At 37.8% G+C, this 13576-nt stretch overlaps 1 protein-coding gene across 5 annotated transcripts in view; it reads right to left on the reverse strand.

Annotated features, from left to right (window-relative positions):
• Positions 1-3198: 3198 nt before the first annotated feature.
• The window catches only part of CCSER2 (coiled-coil serine rich protein 2), a 73365-nt gene continuing 62987 nt past the window's right edge, over positions 3199-13576 (reverse strand). For 3 of the 5 annotated variants that reach the window (XM_065639073.1, XM_065639071.1, XM_065639072.1), the window contains one exon: positions 3199-8429. In XM_065639073.1, coding sequence (XP_065495145.1) covers positions 7608-8429 — 822 coding nt within the window. In that variant the 3' untranslated portion in view covers positions 3199-7607. The remainder of the gene's footprint in view (positions 8430-13576) is intronic. The other 2 variants (XM_065639075.1, XM_065639074.1) reach the window with 1 other exon arrangement.

Raw genomic sequence — 13576 nt, forward strand, 5'->3', positions numbered from 1 at the left:
CTGGCAGGATCAACTCAGCTTGACAACCTTCTGCTGCGTGTCTTGCAGCAATAGCTGCTTCAGTGCTCCTCTTTGATGCGACATCTCACGCAAACGGCTCTCGCCTGCGACCAAGGGCTTCCAGGTTGCTACTGAAGTACAAAAAAATAGCACAGCAACAACCCACAGAAACTACAGAGCAGAACTTGAGAGGGTTCATAAACCAGGACTGAACTCAGAGCTGCCTGTAGTGGTGTGAGTAACACAGAAGCTGGTTGCTCAAATCACCTTGCCAAAGATGAGTGGAATTAAAAGAAAGTATCCCACAGACTGCCAACTTTTTTGTGCGAGCATAACGTACACGTCTGGGATCCTCCAGGAAGATGGGGACACAGGTTCCTACTGCACCATGCTACTGTCAGTGTTCTGTTTGGGACACATATTCCCACAAGAACTTCCTCACGTGCCTTCAGAGACCTTGCGTGCTCTGCCACACGTAACTCAGAGGGAACTGTTCCCTCTCATTTGTGCCTAAGGAATTCTTGCAAGTAACTGCTGTGGAATCTGAGGAAGATGGAAATTCACGGAATCTCGTAGTGATAAAATAGTTCCAATAAAGTCTATGAAACCTGCTGGCAAGGAATTACTTTTAGAATTTTTTTTTTTTTTTTTTAAAGCACTGAGCCTTACAGGTAGCTCAGGTTTTTAAAGGCTTCTAAGCAGCCAAATGCAGGGAGATTAATATCATGTTCAAGAAAATAAGAAAAAAAATTGTTTCCACAAGATTTTTTTATCATGCTGTCAGCACAGAATCTTGCAAGTCTTGACTTGGTTAATACTGATATTATTCTAATTTTATATATGAGGAAACTAAGGCACAGACGTTAAAGGTAGCATGGGATAATTAGTAGAGTTTGTCAAACTGAGTAGTAATTAAAATGGAGTAAAGAACTGCAGGAATTACTGGACTTTTATACTACTAAGCACTGTAATCTCTCAGACTAAGTTATCCAAGTCTTTAAATGCTCCTCGGTTTTATGTGCATACACTTCTGACATAGCTAAATTTGTGGTATTTACCATCACCTAGACTTACCACCGGGTGTGCAAAAAAGCCATGATATACTGATGATCGTAAGGAAATTAGGGAAATTTATACAAGCTGATTTTCAAGGGTGCCTCTCTTTCTAGCTGTAGCACCTAAAATAATGACATATGAGGCCATTTCAGAATAAAATCCAAACAAATGTTTTGACTGGAGAGGTATTAAGAGAACCACATTCCATCAGAATGTGAAGCTCCATTGAAACCTGAAAGTTTCTCCCAAATTCCTGCATTTCTGCAGAAAAAAAAATAAAGTAACTGTAGGAGTGTCCCAGCTCCACAACTGCTTTTAAATGCCTGCCAGTCAGGGCTATTCCAGAGGCTTGCTTTATAACAGGCTTTAAAAACCAGCCTCTGTCACAAGACACATTCAGCAACTGAAGTGATTTTTCCAGATGCTATGATGGAGGGAAGCATCTTATTTAAAGAGCTTTGACGTTTTCGGATTTTGCTCTGTTTTGGAATAACCAAATTCGAAATAATTCTTAAAACAGGGTTTCCGGTCTGCTGTGTAAGGCAATTACTTCTGCCTTTAGCTTTATACTAAAAACTCCCACTATATTGAGTGAGGATTTTGAACAAGCACACAGAACCACCCCAGGTTTTATACTAGACCTGAGGACTCTGCCTGCCTGTGGTTTCACAGGAGACAACTCGATCCCAACAGAAATTCCCCCTCTTACCTTTCACACCAACTGATTAGCATTAAATACCTGAATAACTCAGTTTTAGAGCTGTGGCACGTACATTCAACGTCCTCTGCTAAAGCCAATTCTCATTTGAAACAGCAGCTAATACTGATATACTGGGGAAAGCGGCAACTGCACCAATCTGGCTGATGTTATGTGTGCTTCAGTATTAACTGGTCTAACTAGTTCAGCTGCATCCAGTCATGCTCATATAAATCAGCCTTTCCTGTACAAGAAAAGGTGCCAAGGGTGCTGAGTCTGAGTTGCAGAAGGTGGGAAATGTCAGAAATTTCTCATCATCTAAGACTTTCTCCTCACAGGTAATATTCTGCTTGGTGACGGAGAAGCAGATCTCTTCCAGTGTCAGGAGAACATCTCTCTCGGTGCCGTCAGCAGGACATTGCCCATCACTGCCACAGGCCGCTGCCTCTGGAAGGGTGAGGGCAGAGAGGCCAGGAAAGCTGCGAACGGAGCGGTATTTACGTTGTCATTGCAGCAGCTGTGTAATGTCTGATGATGACACTGCCAGGATTAGACATCACTGTAACGTGGTCTCATGCGCCAAGGAACACAGAGCACACTGACCCAGCACAACTACCAGGTGGAGGACTTCTTGGGCCTCAGGTGAGGAAAGCACCTAAAACATGTGTTTGAACTTGGGAACACTACACAGGGGTTTCCCTCACCTCCAAAACCTGTGAAAGTCTTCAAAAACCATGCTGAAGCTCAAAGTAAGACCTTAGGTTAAGGATTACAAGTCTCAGTCTGCAGCATTTTTCAAGTGTTCTTACTTCAAACCACAGGATTCTCCCTTTACCAATCCCCAAATTCTGACGGAAATTTCCAACTTGAACTTCCATCTACTGAAACAGGTCAGATGAAATTAGTGGAGCAGATTTCCTTTTCTCTCAAGAAGAATAAACCACTCAAACTAAGGGTGAAATACTGATATACAACTAGGAGCTTTTAACGAATGTTTACATGTATGCGTACATCGTATTCATTTGGACATCTGTGGGGAAATAACATTGAGAAAGTTCTCTCTTATTACAATAATTTTAACTAGTTAATTACATAAGAAGGCTACAAAATACTTTCCTCTCCTCAACTGTGCACTAGAGGTGAAATAAGATATCTTTGGAAACCAGCCACATCAGTCCTTGTTCATCTAGAAACAACACATTAACGTGTTTAGCTTTTCTATGTATTCTTTTTTCCTTTTTTCTTAAATAACAAAGTCTCATGCTAAAAGCCTGCAGTTCTATTGGAGAAAGATAATTCCATGAGAAAACATTGTAAGCATAAGCATAATCTCCCCCTCGCCCAAAATTTCCGGTCTACAGTCCTATAATTCTGCACAGTCAATGACTTAAAAAAAACCCCCATGCAAGTGAAGAGTCAGGAGAAACAGATACTTATTAGGACTTTTATTTTTATTCACTAGAGCAACATTGAGGAAATTTTTACATACAGGTTTTTAGATCAACTTTACAAGCAAATTCCAATATACAGTATTTACTCTGACCTGGGTAAAAAACAAAACCAACAAAGCAGATAGTAAGGGTACCTCTTGTCTTAGCTAGTATTAAATTTAAGATTTTGCTGACACTGGAATTATATTGTTTTTATTGTGGTGCTTTTACAATTAAGTAGGCAGTGAGCAGCTTTACCACAACAGTGACTGAATTTCCTTGGTAGCATAGTTGTAAGATTACTATACTGAGACCTGCCGCCAGGATCACGTATCAAATCCGCTCTGCTCAGAAAAAGCCACTATAATGAGATAAGGAGTAGCTACGGAAGCCCAGTTCAGGAATGGATTTCCATTGGTATGGCAAGAAAATGTCCACATTAAGAGGATTATGTGCTGTGCAAAACTAGAAATATCTCCCCCCCCCAACATGCAACCTACCCAAGTATGACACTTTAGAATGTGCATATGGTAGTGACATGCAAAGTAAATAACGCTAGTGGTATTCAGTTTTCTAGCATCGTTGCAACAAATCAGCGTTTAGTTCAAGGATGAAACGAATTTCACTGACCTACGATGCGGTCTGGTTGCTATGTCTAGTTTCACTGCTATGAGATTTCAAGTTGAGGAATCCACTTTTTTTTTGGAACTATATGAAAAATTCAGTACCATTTTGGATTTTCAGGGCCTTTGTGATTATTTCGAGAAAGTTTAAGAGATAATCTTGCACTTCATTTCTCATACAAAAGCATATGCCAGGAGCATTATTCTTTAAGGGCTGTGCGAGACCTGGGGAAGTTTTGCCACATGCCTTGATCGGCAGGAAGAAGCGCGAACTTCAGGGAAGAGAATAAATTGGCTGCATCATCAGTGTTAAAATTCCACTGTTAAATTAAAGTCATTGCACAACAAAAACTCAGTACACTATATGAATATTTTAAACGTGCTAGAGTGCATATCGATTCTGTGATAGTGATATGAAGATACCTTGGAAACAGCAACACTAGCACGGAAATTAGTTTCAGACAAAAGCCACACACAGCAGGAGGCATTTAGATTATTTTAGGCACAACTCCAAGCAATAAAGCTCATTTAAAGTGCAATTCTGGTTTTTTTCGTGTTTATTCACTTGTTAAAATGCGTAATTGCCTCTATACACACATACCGAACAGTAGTTTAATACTTTTGTGAATATTGCACAAAAGAACAAGAAATCAAAACAAAAAAAATGGCAATAAACCAGTTCTAGCAACCTAATTAAAAAAAACCCTGAAGATACCAAATATTTTAATTTACGCATTTAGGATAATCTACACCAGTACTTACGTTATATCTGCACCTTCCCTAAGGCAGGTATGTTACCTGAAAATACATGCTTAATCCCATTTGACAAGCTCTACACAGCGCCCTCTTATCCATCTCCCCCCAACCTCTGTCCTGCACTGAAGTGAAGCTTCAAACTTCACCACTTCTCTTCCGGTTGCCCATCTACACCTGACAGGCTTTGCTCGTACTCTGGACTTACTATACATGCAACAGAGCCTTCCCTGGTCAAGTCTGAAGAGTAGCTGTCTTTAGAGGGATGCGAGGTTAGCAGCTGAATGCAAATACGAGTCAGGCTAGCATCTGTCTCACCTGGGATCAAATCCTGCTGTCTCCAGCTTAAAGTCTCACTATTCTGTCAGAACAAAATGTGGGAAATGCTATAACAAAGAATATAATCTACTTATACTCCTCTAACATAGGGAAGAAAAAAAAAAGAGCAAAAGCAAAACAGAAAAGCCCACAGAATAAATATATTTTTGTTCTCCTAGAGAAAAAAAAAGATTAAGAACTCTTATATTTTATGAAAACCCTGATGATCTCTTTGCTTCATTCCTTAATTTTCAGTAAAGGTGCAGATAGATGGATAGATATCTATTCTTTTAAATGTAAACATAAAACATTTAACATCACTAAATGAGGCTGGTGATACCCCCCAGAATAAGAAGCAAAAGAAGTCATGGCGAAATATCTCTGTCAATAGCATTAAGTGAAAACAATCTTTTTACACAAAATCACATACGACTAAAAATAAAACCAGCTTCTCTTCAAGGAAAGTAAACTTAAAAAAACACCACCTTCCACAGAAATCTATATGGACCAGAAAATGAACCAGGAATCTGATCATTCCCTCAGCAGTTTTAAAACTCCTGAGAAACAGCTGCCAGGAGGTAGTTTTGGGGAAACTAAAAAGTAAGGTTTATTTTCTTATCAGAAGTAAGCGCTTACACTGAAGGTCACCTAATTCAACGCTTTCCAAGGAAAGTAATTTTTTTCCTGGAGAGTAATTGTTATGTTACCTTTAGTTGTAGTTATTTTGAACCTGTATCAGCTGTAACAATTAATGCTGCCCTTTTTACTACTCACTTGCATTGTCTTCGCCCCTGTTGACAGGAAGCCCTGCAGGTCTCTTATTTCAGATTGATATAAGCAGTTCTGAAATAGAACCTCCTCCTTACCGATTCCCCCTCCAAGCTTTTCATTTTTCCACTTCCTCGTCAGTTAAAAGAATTTACAGTGTGATAAAGCCAAAAACTTTCTTGGATATTAATGATGTAATGAGAAACTCAGGTGAGATGATAATATTTTTTTTTCTTCTCCCACCCAACTAAGTATCCATCAGGATACCCCTAGTTAAAGAGCTTATACTACAGAGGTTGATTATTAAACTTATTTATGAAATGTCTGTATCTATTCACCTTCATTTTCTCAAAGAAAATACTGTCACATGTCAATGTCCTATAGCCAAAGCCTAGAACAAGCTATTACTGTGTTTCATTTTACTGACATTAGATGCTGTTCAGGAACAGATTTTGAGCAGTTATCGCAACAGCCTTCCGCTGCTGATTTTAAAACCTATTCAATAACAGAAAAAAACCCCACAAACCCCAACTGGTAGCATCCAAGAGACAGTGATGGGAAAGAAGGGAAGAACTGGAGATGGGACGTAACATTAAGTTTCTGGAAAGCTTCACTAACTGTGCATATATTTAACTCACAGCGTGTGTCATGGTCCCATAGCTGCACCATGATGGGCATATATTTCTAGACCACTTTCAGAAAAAATACTTCTCCTAGAGAGCAGAATTTTTTTTTTTTGCTTTATTTCCCCAAAAAGATCCTTCCCAGTTATCATGCACTTCTTTAGAAATTACACGAAAAAAATTTACAAAAAACCCCAAAACAAAATACACATCGCTGAAAAACTCTTAAGAGTACCAGCTCTGGATGAGGATATAATAGGATTGCTCAAAGCAAATATACGGGGTTAGTATTTTTTTTTAAATAGTTGCATTTTTAATACAAGTTTTATTCTGTAAAATAGTTTCAAATCCTTACATGTATGGCAAAGTTTGTGCAAAGTTTCAAGTCAGGTACTTCAGAGTCTTTCAATTTTAAAGAGAAATTAATAAATACAAGTAGTACAATAAAAGTTAAAAAATATTAATTAAAATGCATGTTGTGCAACCTCAACATAGGTGTTATGGACCCCTTATTCCCAGAGGCTCCCTACTTACCAGTTCCTAAGAGCCTGTATTGGAAGGTTTTGCACAAGTATCCTTAGCACTGCGTTTCAAGAATCTACCCGGTAACGTGTCTATTCAACACAATAAAAACATACCACAATCTTTTAACAAATGATGATGCTTAAGCGAGAAGATTCATTTCACCCTGTGAAATCTGCTTATTGTCTGTGAACAGTGAAAATGAGATAAATAAAGAACAGAGCAACCTCAGATTACAGCAAAACAAAACAACACAACCCACCCAACCCACCAGATTAAATAACATTAAATATGTCGGTCTTGAGATTATGATAAATACAAGGATTTTTGCATAGGCCTCTGGAATACAGAGTCAGAATTATGGCCAATAAAGCATCTGCCAGTAAGTCTAATTTTCCATCACTCTAACCTAACAAGTACTCAGAACCAAGAAGTTAAACTTCATAGTAATTTCATTGTCTAATAACTCAAACAAACAGAGGTAAGAAATTATTTCTGCCATCCTGAAATACATAGTGCAGCATTCTGGTATTCGTGGTCACCACAGACTTCAGTATTTGCTTAATTACCAAGACCACCAGGCAATACAATCTTTAATACAGACCTACAATATAATAAAGCACTCTCAAGAGAAGCTGCACAGCTCATAACATAAGCCTCATAACATAACAGGATGGAGTATGCAAACACCAAAGAAAGATGCTACTTTTAATATTCACTCAGGATTTGCAGGCTGCAGATAGAGCAACCTCAAATGCAGTCAGTACATAGGAGCAGTTTAACGTATGGCATCATTCCACGAGATGTAGGTACGTTCTCAATGCGTCTTTGGTTTAGGGAGGCGGGAATGCCGATTCGAGGGCAAACTACCCCCAGAAAGCAAACCGGTACTCTGTGTTTGCACGTTTTCCTTCCTCTGCACTGGTGGCTTTGGGATGTTTGTCTTCAAACAGGTGTTTTGATACTCTGCAGATACTGGTATGGATTTCTGACTGCTCGTTTGCTTGGATTTAACAAAGGACATAGTTGGTGGGCGAAGTTTAGACATTTTCTGACTCTGTTTACCCTTTAGGTTATCCTGACCAGATGTTGGCTGTAGCCGAGTCAAACTACTCGACGGTAGAAGCTCACATTCCTTGGAAGCAGCAGAATGATTTGCAGATCGTGTAAGAACGGCCATTGTCGGAGGCACTAAAGCATTTGGGGGCTTTGCAATTCTTAAAGTCTTTGGCCGAGAAGCCTGGTTTGTGAATGAGGGTTGACCTTTCACAGTTAATTCAGTCTGTACTTCTCCAGCATCAGCTCGCGTAGAGGTCTGGAAACAGAAACGAGATGATAACGTACCTTCTTCATTACCAGCCACCTCTCCAGGGTCTTCGGTATTTTTATTTTTCAAATTTTCCAAATATGATGCATTCTCATCTTTTATGTTTAACTGTATGCTGTTTAAAGAGTTTACATCATTCAGGCTATTTCTCAGAGAGACATCTGCAGCATTCTGATTCTGATGATTGCTATTTTCATGATGACCATGTTTAGGATATTCACTGTGGGCCTCGATATGTGGCGTTTTTATTAGTTTTCCCTGGGCGAGGTCTGTGGAACTGGGAAGGCTGCGGGAAGGCTGTAGTACTTGAGGCTGTTAAAGAGAAAAGAATACAACAATATATTAGGCAAAGAAAACACCAGATGACATTTTGAATCCAATGGGCACTGACTGGATGCTTGATAAGGGCTGTTTATCTGGGTTTTTTAAAATCAAAACTTTGACTTTGGCAAAACAAGATGGTTCATGAGACATGTACAAATGTGACTTGTAACTTAAGTGGAAAAAATTATACCATCACTGAAATACACAACAACATAAAGACAAAAAAGAAATCAATTAGCTTAAAAAATATGAAAAAGGCATGGTTGATGGTTTCACCTAAATCTGCAGGACAGCACCATACATACTGATCAATTCTGACTCAAGTACTTAATAAACAAATGCAATGGCTATCAGACCATATCCATCTTTTAATTTCTACTCGCTGCACACTCAAGTTAACTATCCCAAATCTTCTGTCAGTGCTCTATACTGTATAGGCAGGAATGGAATTTAATGGACCACATGAATTTACAGTGAATTTTCCTTGCCTTACTGAGGTCAGAAAATTCAATACAGGTTTTTTGTATTAAGTGACTGACTAGACTTAGGTAACTGTTTTATCTTGAATGGATTTCAAATGGGCTGATAAAGAAACCACTTTCAAAGCGTTACAGAGTACATGTGAAGCTAGAGATCACATACTACTACACTGATACACAAGGGGTAAAGACAACCTAATGAAGATTTTACATTTTATCAGAAGATACAATCTAATCAGACAGGTATCAGACAAGAGACTTGCCAGTACCTCCTCAGGGTCATTTCTATTTTCTCTTTGCTCTTCCCTGTAAAAAGACTTTAAAGATTAATGTGTGCGCTAGATTCACAAACACATCCTAGACCTGCAACTCGTATACAGATCTTGGAAGAAATATTAAAAATCCTGAAATTCATGGCAAAACCCCAAACCTATTAAAATTTAAACTATAGTTTTCACACGTTTCATGTTTAGATGACTTTGTCATCTTCTTTATGAAAGAGTGGAACAGAAGTACTACAAGCTAGTCTTGTTCCTGAACTACTTGAACTCTTTACCAATTGATTTCACATAGATAGTAAACAGGCTTATAATATTTGTTTACTAGAGAAATACAGTCAGTAAAAATGCAGCAATGACTGCCTTTAAGGGATTTGACTAAAAATGTCACTTCAGTCACTCTTGAATTATTCACACTTCTAAAAGAAAAAGCCAATTACATGTCTGGTCGTCTTCACTCTCCTTAGAATCGGCAGGAAGAAAGTAACAACAGTTAGTGCAAGCCACAGGCCTATTACAGCACGTCGTGGGATTCTGTAAGCTTTTCATCTTTTCCCTGACAGGATTACTACTGAAAACTGAATCCTCAAAATTCCACATCAAGAAAAAAAAAAGGTAATGAGAGAAATCTTTAATGGTTATGAGAAAAAAACCAAGGCTTCTCAATTTAATTTTGATTTACTGGCATTTTTTCCTTTTAGAATATACCAGTTCTACCTGTAAGCAGAGACAACATCTAAGCTGGACCAGTGACATCAGCAAGTAATATAGGGAATGTGCAAATACGTTGAACAGTAGGAATACAACTGCTTTGGAAAGAGGGAGGGGGAGAAGAAAAAAAAAAAGCCTTCAAAATGGTGTCAAATGAGGATCATCAAAACATTATTCCTTACTTGACCAAAACTAGCTTAACTTTGTGAATCCGTCTTAACCAAGCAGTCTTACAAGAAGGAAATACTAGATGTAACAATTTAATATATTAAGAGAGTTACAGCTTAAAAAGTTAATCCTCCAGGTATTTCGGTCATTTTTTCACTGTTTATGCAATAGGTTACAGAAGTCACTAGCCTTCCAGCTTAGGAGCTGACAGACAGGTGTTAGCTAAAGTGATTTATTGATTTCAGACCTCACCTGCAAAAACAAAACTGCTACAAATAAGTGAATCTAGAAAAGCAAGCACTATGTACTTGATTCCCAAACAAATACTTCAACAAATAATTCAAATTTCCTAATCCTACTTGAAGTCAAAAATTAGTACATTTATAGCAAACAACACTGTGTCAAATGCTATATGCAAAAGTAATTGTCAGAAAAATTTCCCCCCTCACCTATAAAGGGTTTCTAAAATGCCAGACTTTAAAAATGCTCAGATATATCTAATCTGAGCATTTATGTTAAATAATCCTGGTTAGATTAATCAGAAAAATGAAAAATTTGTAAGTTACAGAAGAAACTAAGTTTGTATGGGAAGTTGAGTTAAACACAAAACTATCTGAAATACAGCAAAAAAAAGCAAGCTTTGGATAATATTTTAAGTTCTTTTAACGAAAACTAGGTAATATTTGACCTTTTCCATTTAGACAAGTTTGCATTTTTACATATAAAAAATAGCCAAATACCTATTTTCTTCATTATCCTTCACAATCTGAAGAGGTCTAAGCAGCTTAATATCCAGAAAGTTGCCAATTCCAAGGCAGAAAACAGCTACATGCTCAGAATTAGGAGGATACTAAAGCTCTGGTATCATCTTTGCTAAGTCGTTTTAAATACTGTGCTGCTTTCAAACTATTTCTACTTAGTCAAAGTCTGTCCAATTACTGCGACTATAGATTTTAATATCTACAAATTCCTACATGCATTAACATTCAAGATGACACTGAAGGCAAAAAAACACCACTTCCAAAATATGCAAGTAACAGTTCACAAGTTATGTAATACTGAAAACTGCATTATCTTCATCCACAGCTTACATCTTTGCTTTATACAGAAGTATTCCTTTTACTAGGGAAGTCTTAATAAATTATGACCATGTTATTAGTCAAAAAAATCCCACCAACACAACACCAGCCAGTAGAAGGACTTGGTGAATTCCATCATAAGAACAAGGGGGAACAGAAGACAAATAAGGATTCTACCATCTACACATAGTATTTTATTTCATGAAAGTCTTAGAAAAAGAAAATGTCCTCTGCATTGCTTTGAGTGCACTTTTGATAATATTTTCGTGCGGAACAGTCTATAACTTAGTGGGGACTGTCACGCTAACCAGGCTTCTATTTTTGTACCATAAAGAAAACATCCAGGTGAGCAAACACCTGCATTCCTTTGGCATGCTCCTACAATGTAAAGTTCGGCTCTAAAACATTTAGAGTACAATGTAACTAAAGAAAATTAGTTCTCCTCAAATTGAATGTACATTAGACAAAACTGTGCACACACATTTTGCACAAAAAAAGACTTTTCTGTGTCAACAAGAGCTTCAAAGACTTGCATGTACTGATGCACCAATCAAAATTACTAAATTACAGCCCCTACCACACTAGCTTAAGAGATTTTTCTCTTATTTCTCTGAAGTAAAACTGTTACATCATCGAGAGAAAAATGACAACATATCCATGAAGATTATTACCATTACTACACAGTTATTGAACCTCTGGGATTGTATTAGCTTTGTGTCAGAGAACTGAGACAAGTACATTATACTGATAAGTTAAATCAATGTGGTCAGACAGTAATATTCACTGCATTATCACTACTTTAAAATTATCTTCAGTTTTGCTTTGGTATTCCGTATCTCTAATCTCAATTTCCATCTCAATTCCCTATAGAATACCTCTGCAGAATGAAATAAAGGCATTTTCTCCCTGCAGTATTTTGGGGAATGAGGGAGGTGAAGCAATGAGAACTCTGAGAACTGCATGCACATCTCCGGTACACATGCATCATGCATAGGGCAAAAAAACAACACAGAAAATGCGTGAGGAGATGAGAAGAAATCTGAAGTTGTACTGTACCACGCTTTATCACAGAAGTAATGGACTAACTTCTCAACTCCTTGCCAATGGCATAATGGGAAAGCAGAGACAAGAAAAAGACAAGGACAATGATGTCAGAGGACCAAGACAAAACAGTGAGCAATTGCCGTGACAGAACTGCAACTTTTCACCATGTAAATTGCAATTACCATGTCCCCCATTGGTTTTTAATCCGCCTTCCAGAAACAAAAGTAGCAACGGTGTTTAAGTAATGCAGTACCAAAAATATTTATGGCAAGACCTGCACGGAATACCTTTGCTCTTATAACTTCAAGTCTTTCAAAAAAGTTAACATCTTACACTTCAAATACTGTTTAGAGCTGTAACTAGAATTTGTGTGTATTATTAATACAACCATATGCATCAAAAATATTTGCATCCAGGCACACAGATGTTAGATATCTAACAAGGAGCAACAATGTCACATGATACACTGCATTACATATTTTGCCCATACTGTTGAATAACCCATCTTCCCAGCAGCCCGCTCATGAGCTTGAGACGCCAAATGACCACGGTTTCTTTTTGGAGGGGGGTGGGGAGAAGGACACAAACTCTGCCAAGTCAGTTTTTCATTCTCTGATGGGTTCTGACATCCCTTATCTCACTGCCACGGCACAGGATAAGCTGTCATATCACATGCCTGCAATTGAAGACACAGCCTTGCTGAAAGGCTACACTGGAAAGTCCATTTTCTACCTCTGGAAAACACCTGGATTTCACACCTTAAATGTGCAGCATTTGCCAATACCTTAATTTAGGATTTTTCCTCCCCTCCTTTTTAGCTACCTATATTATATTTGAACAGTAGAAAATAGGATTCCACAGTATGAAGTATGACTTCAAATAACAATACAAAACAACCACTTTGTTTTTTTTAACCACCATTCACCACAGCATGAGGGTAGTAAAATAATTGCTAATATGGCATAGTATTTTTTTTCTGCATAGCCTGTAGAGAAACCTCAACTTAAAGAAAAATACTGTCTTTCTCAAGGGAAAATTGTTGAAAGTATGTGTGTATGACTACAACAAGGCAGGCATTTCATCCAGGAATACAGATACATGTTCAAACAGACAAGTATGTCCACATGTAAAATTAAGTTTTGTTTGCTAATATACACTCAGTTAGGTACAAGAGACATTTCTCTTGTAGTCCAATCTGCAACTACCCTGCTTGGGATAAGGGAGTTTTTCTTGAAAGACGTTTCTTCATGTAACTGAATACACATTTCCCAGGGCAAAAATAGATGCATAAAAAGGACAGCAATGTAATGATTCCAGGAGATTTTTAAATAATTTGTCACTCTCTTAACGTGTCATAGAACTTCCAAGACAATATT

The sequence above is a fragment of the Caloenas nicobarica genome, chromosome 7, assembly GCF_036013445.1.
Source record: "Caloenas nicobarica isolate bCalNic1 chromosome 7, bCalNic1.hap1, whole genome shotgun sequence".
Taxonomy (NCBI): domain Eukaryota; kingdom Metazoa; phylum Chordata; class Aves; order Columbiformes; family Columbidae; genus Caloenas; species Caloenas nicobarica.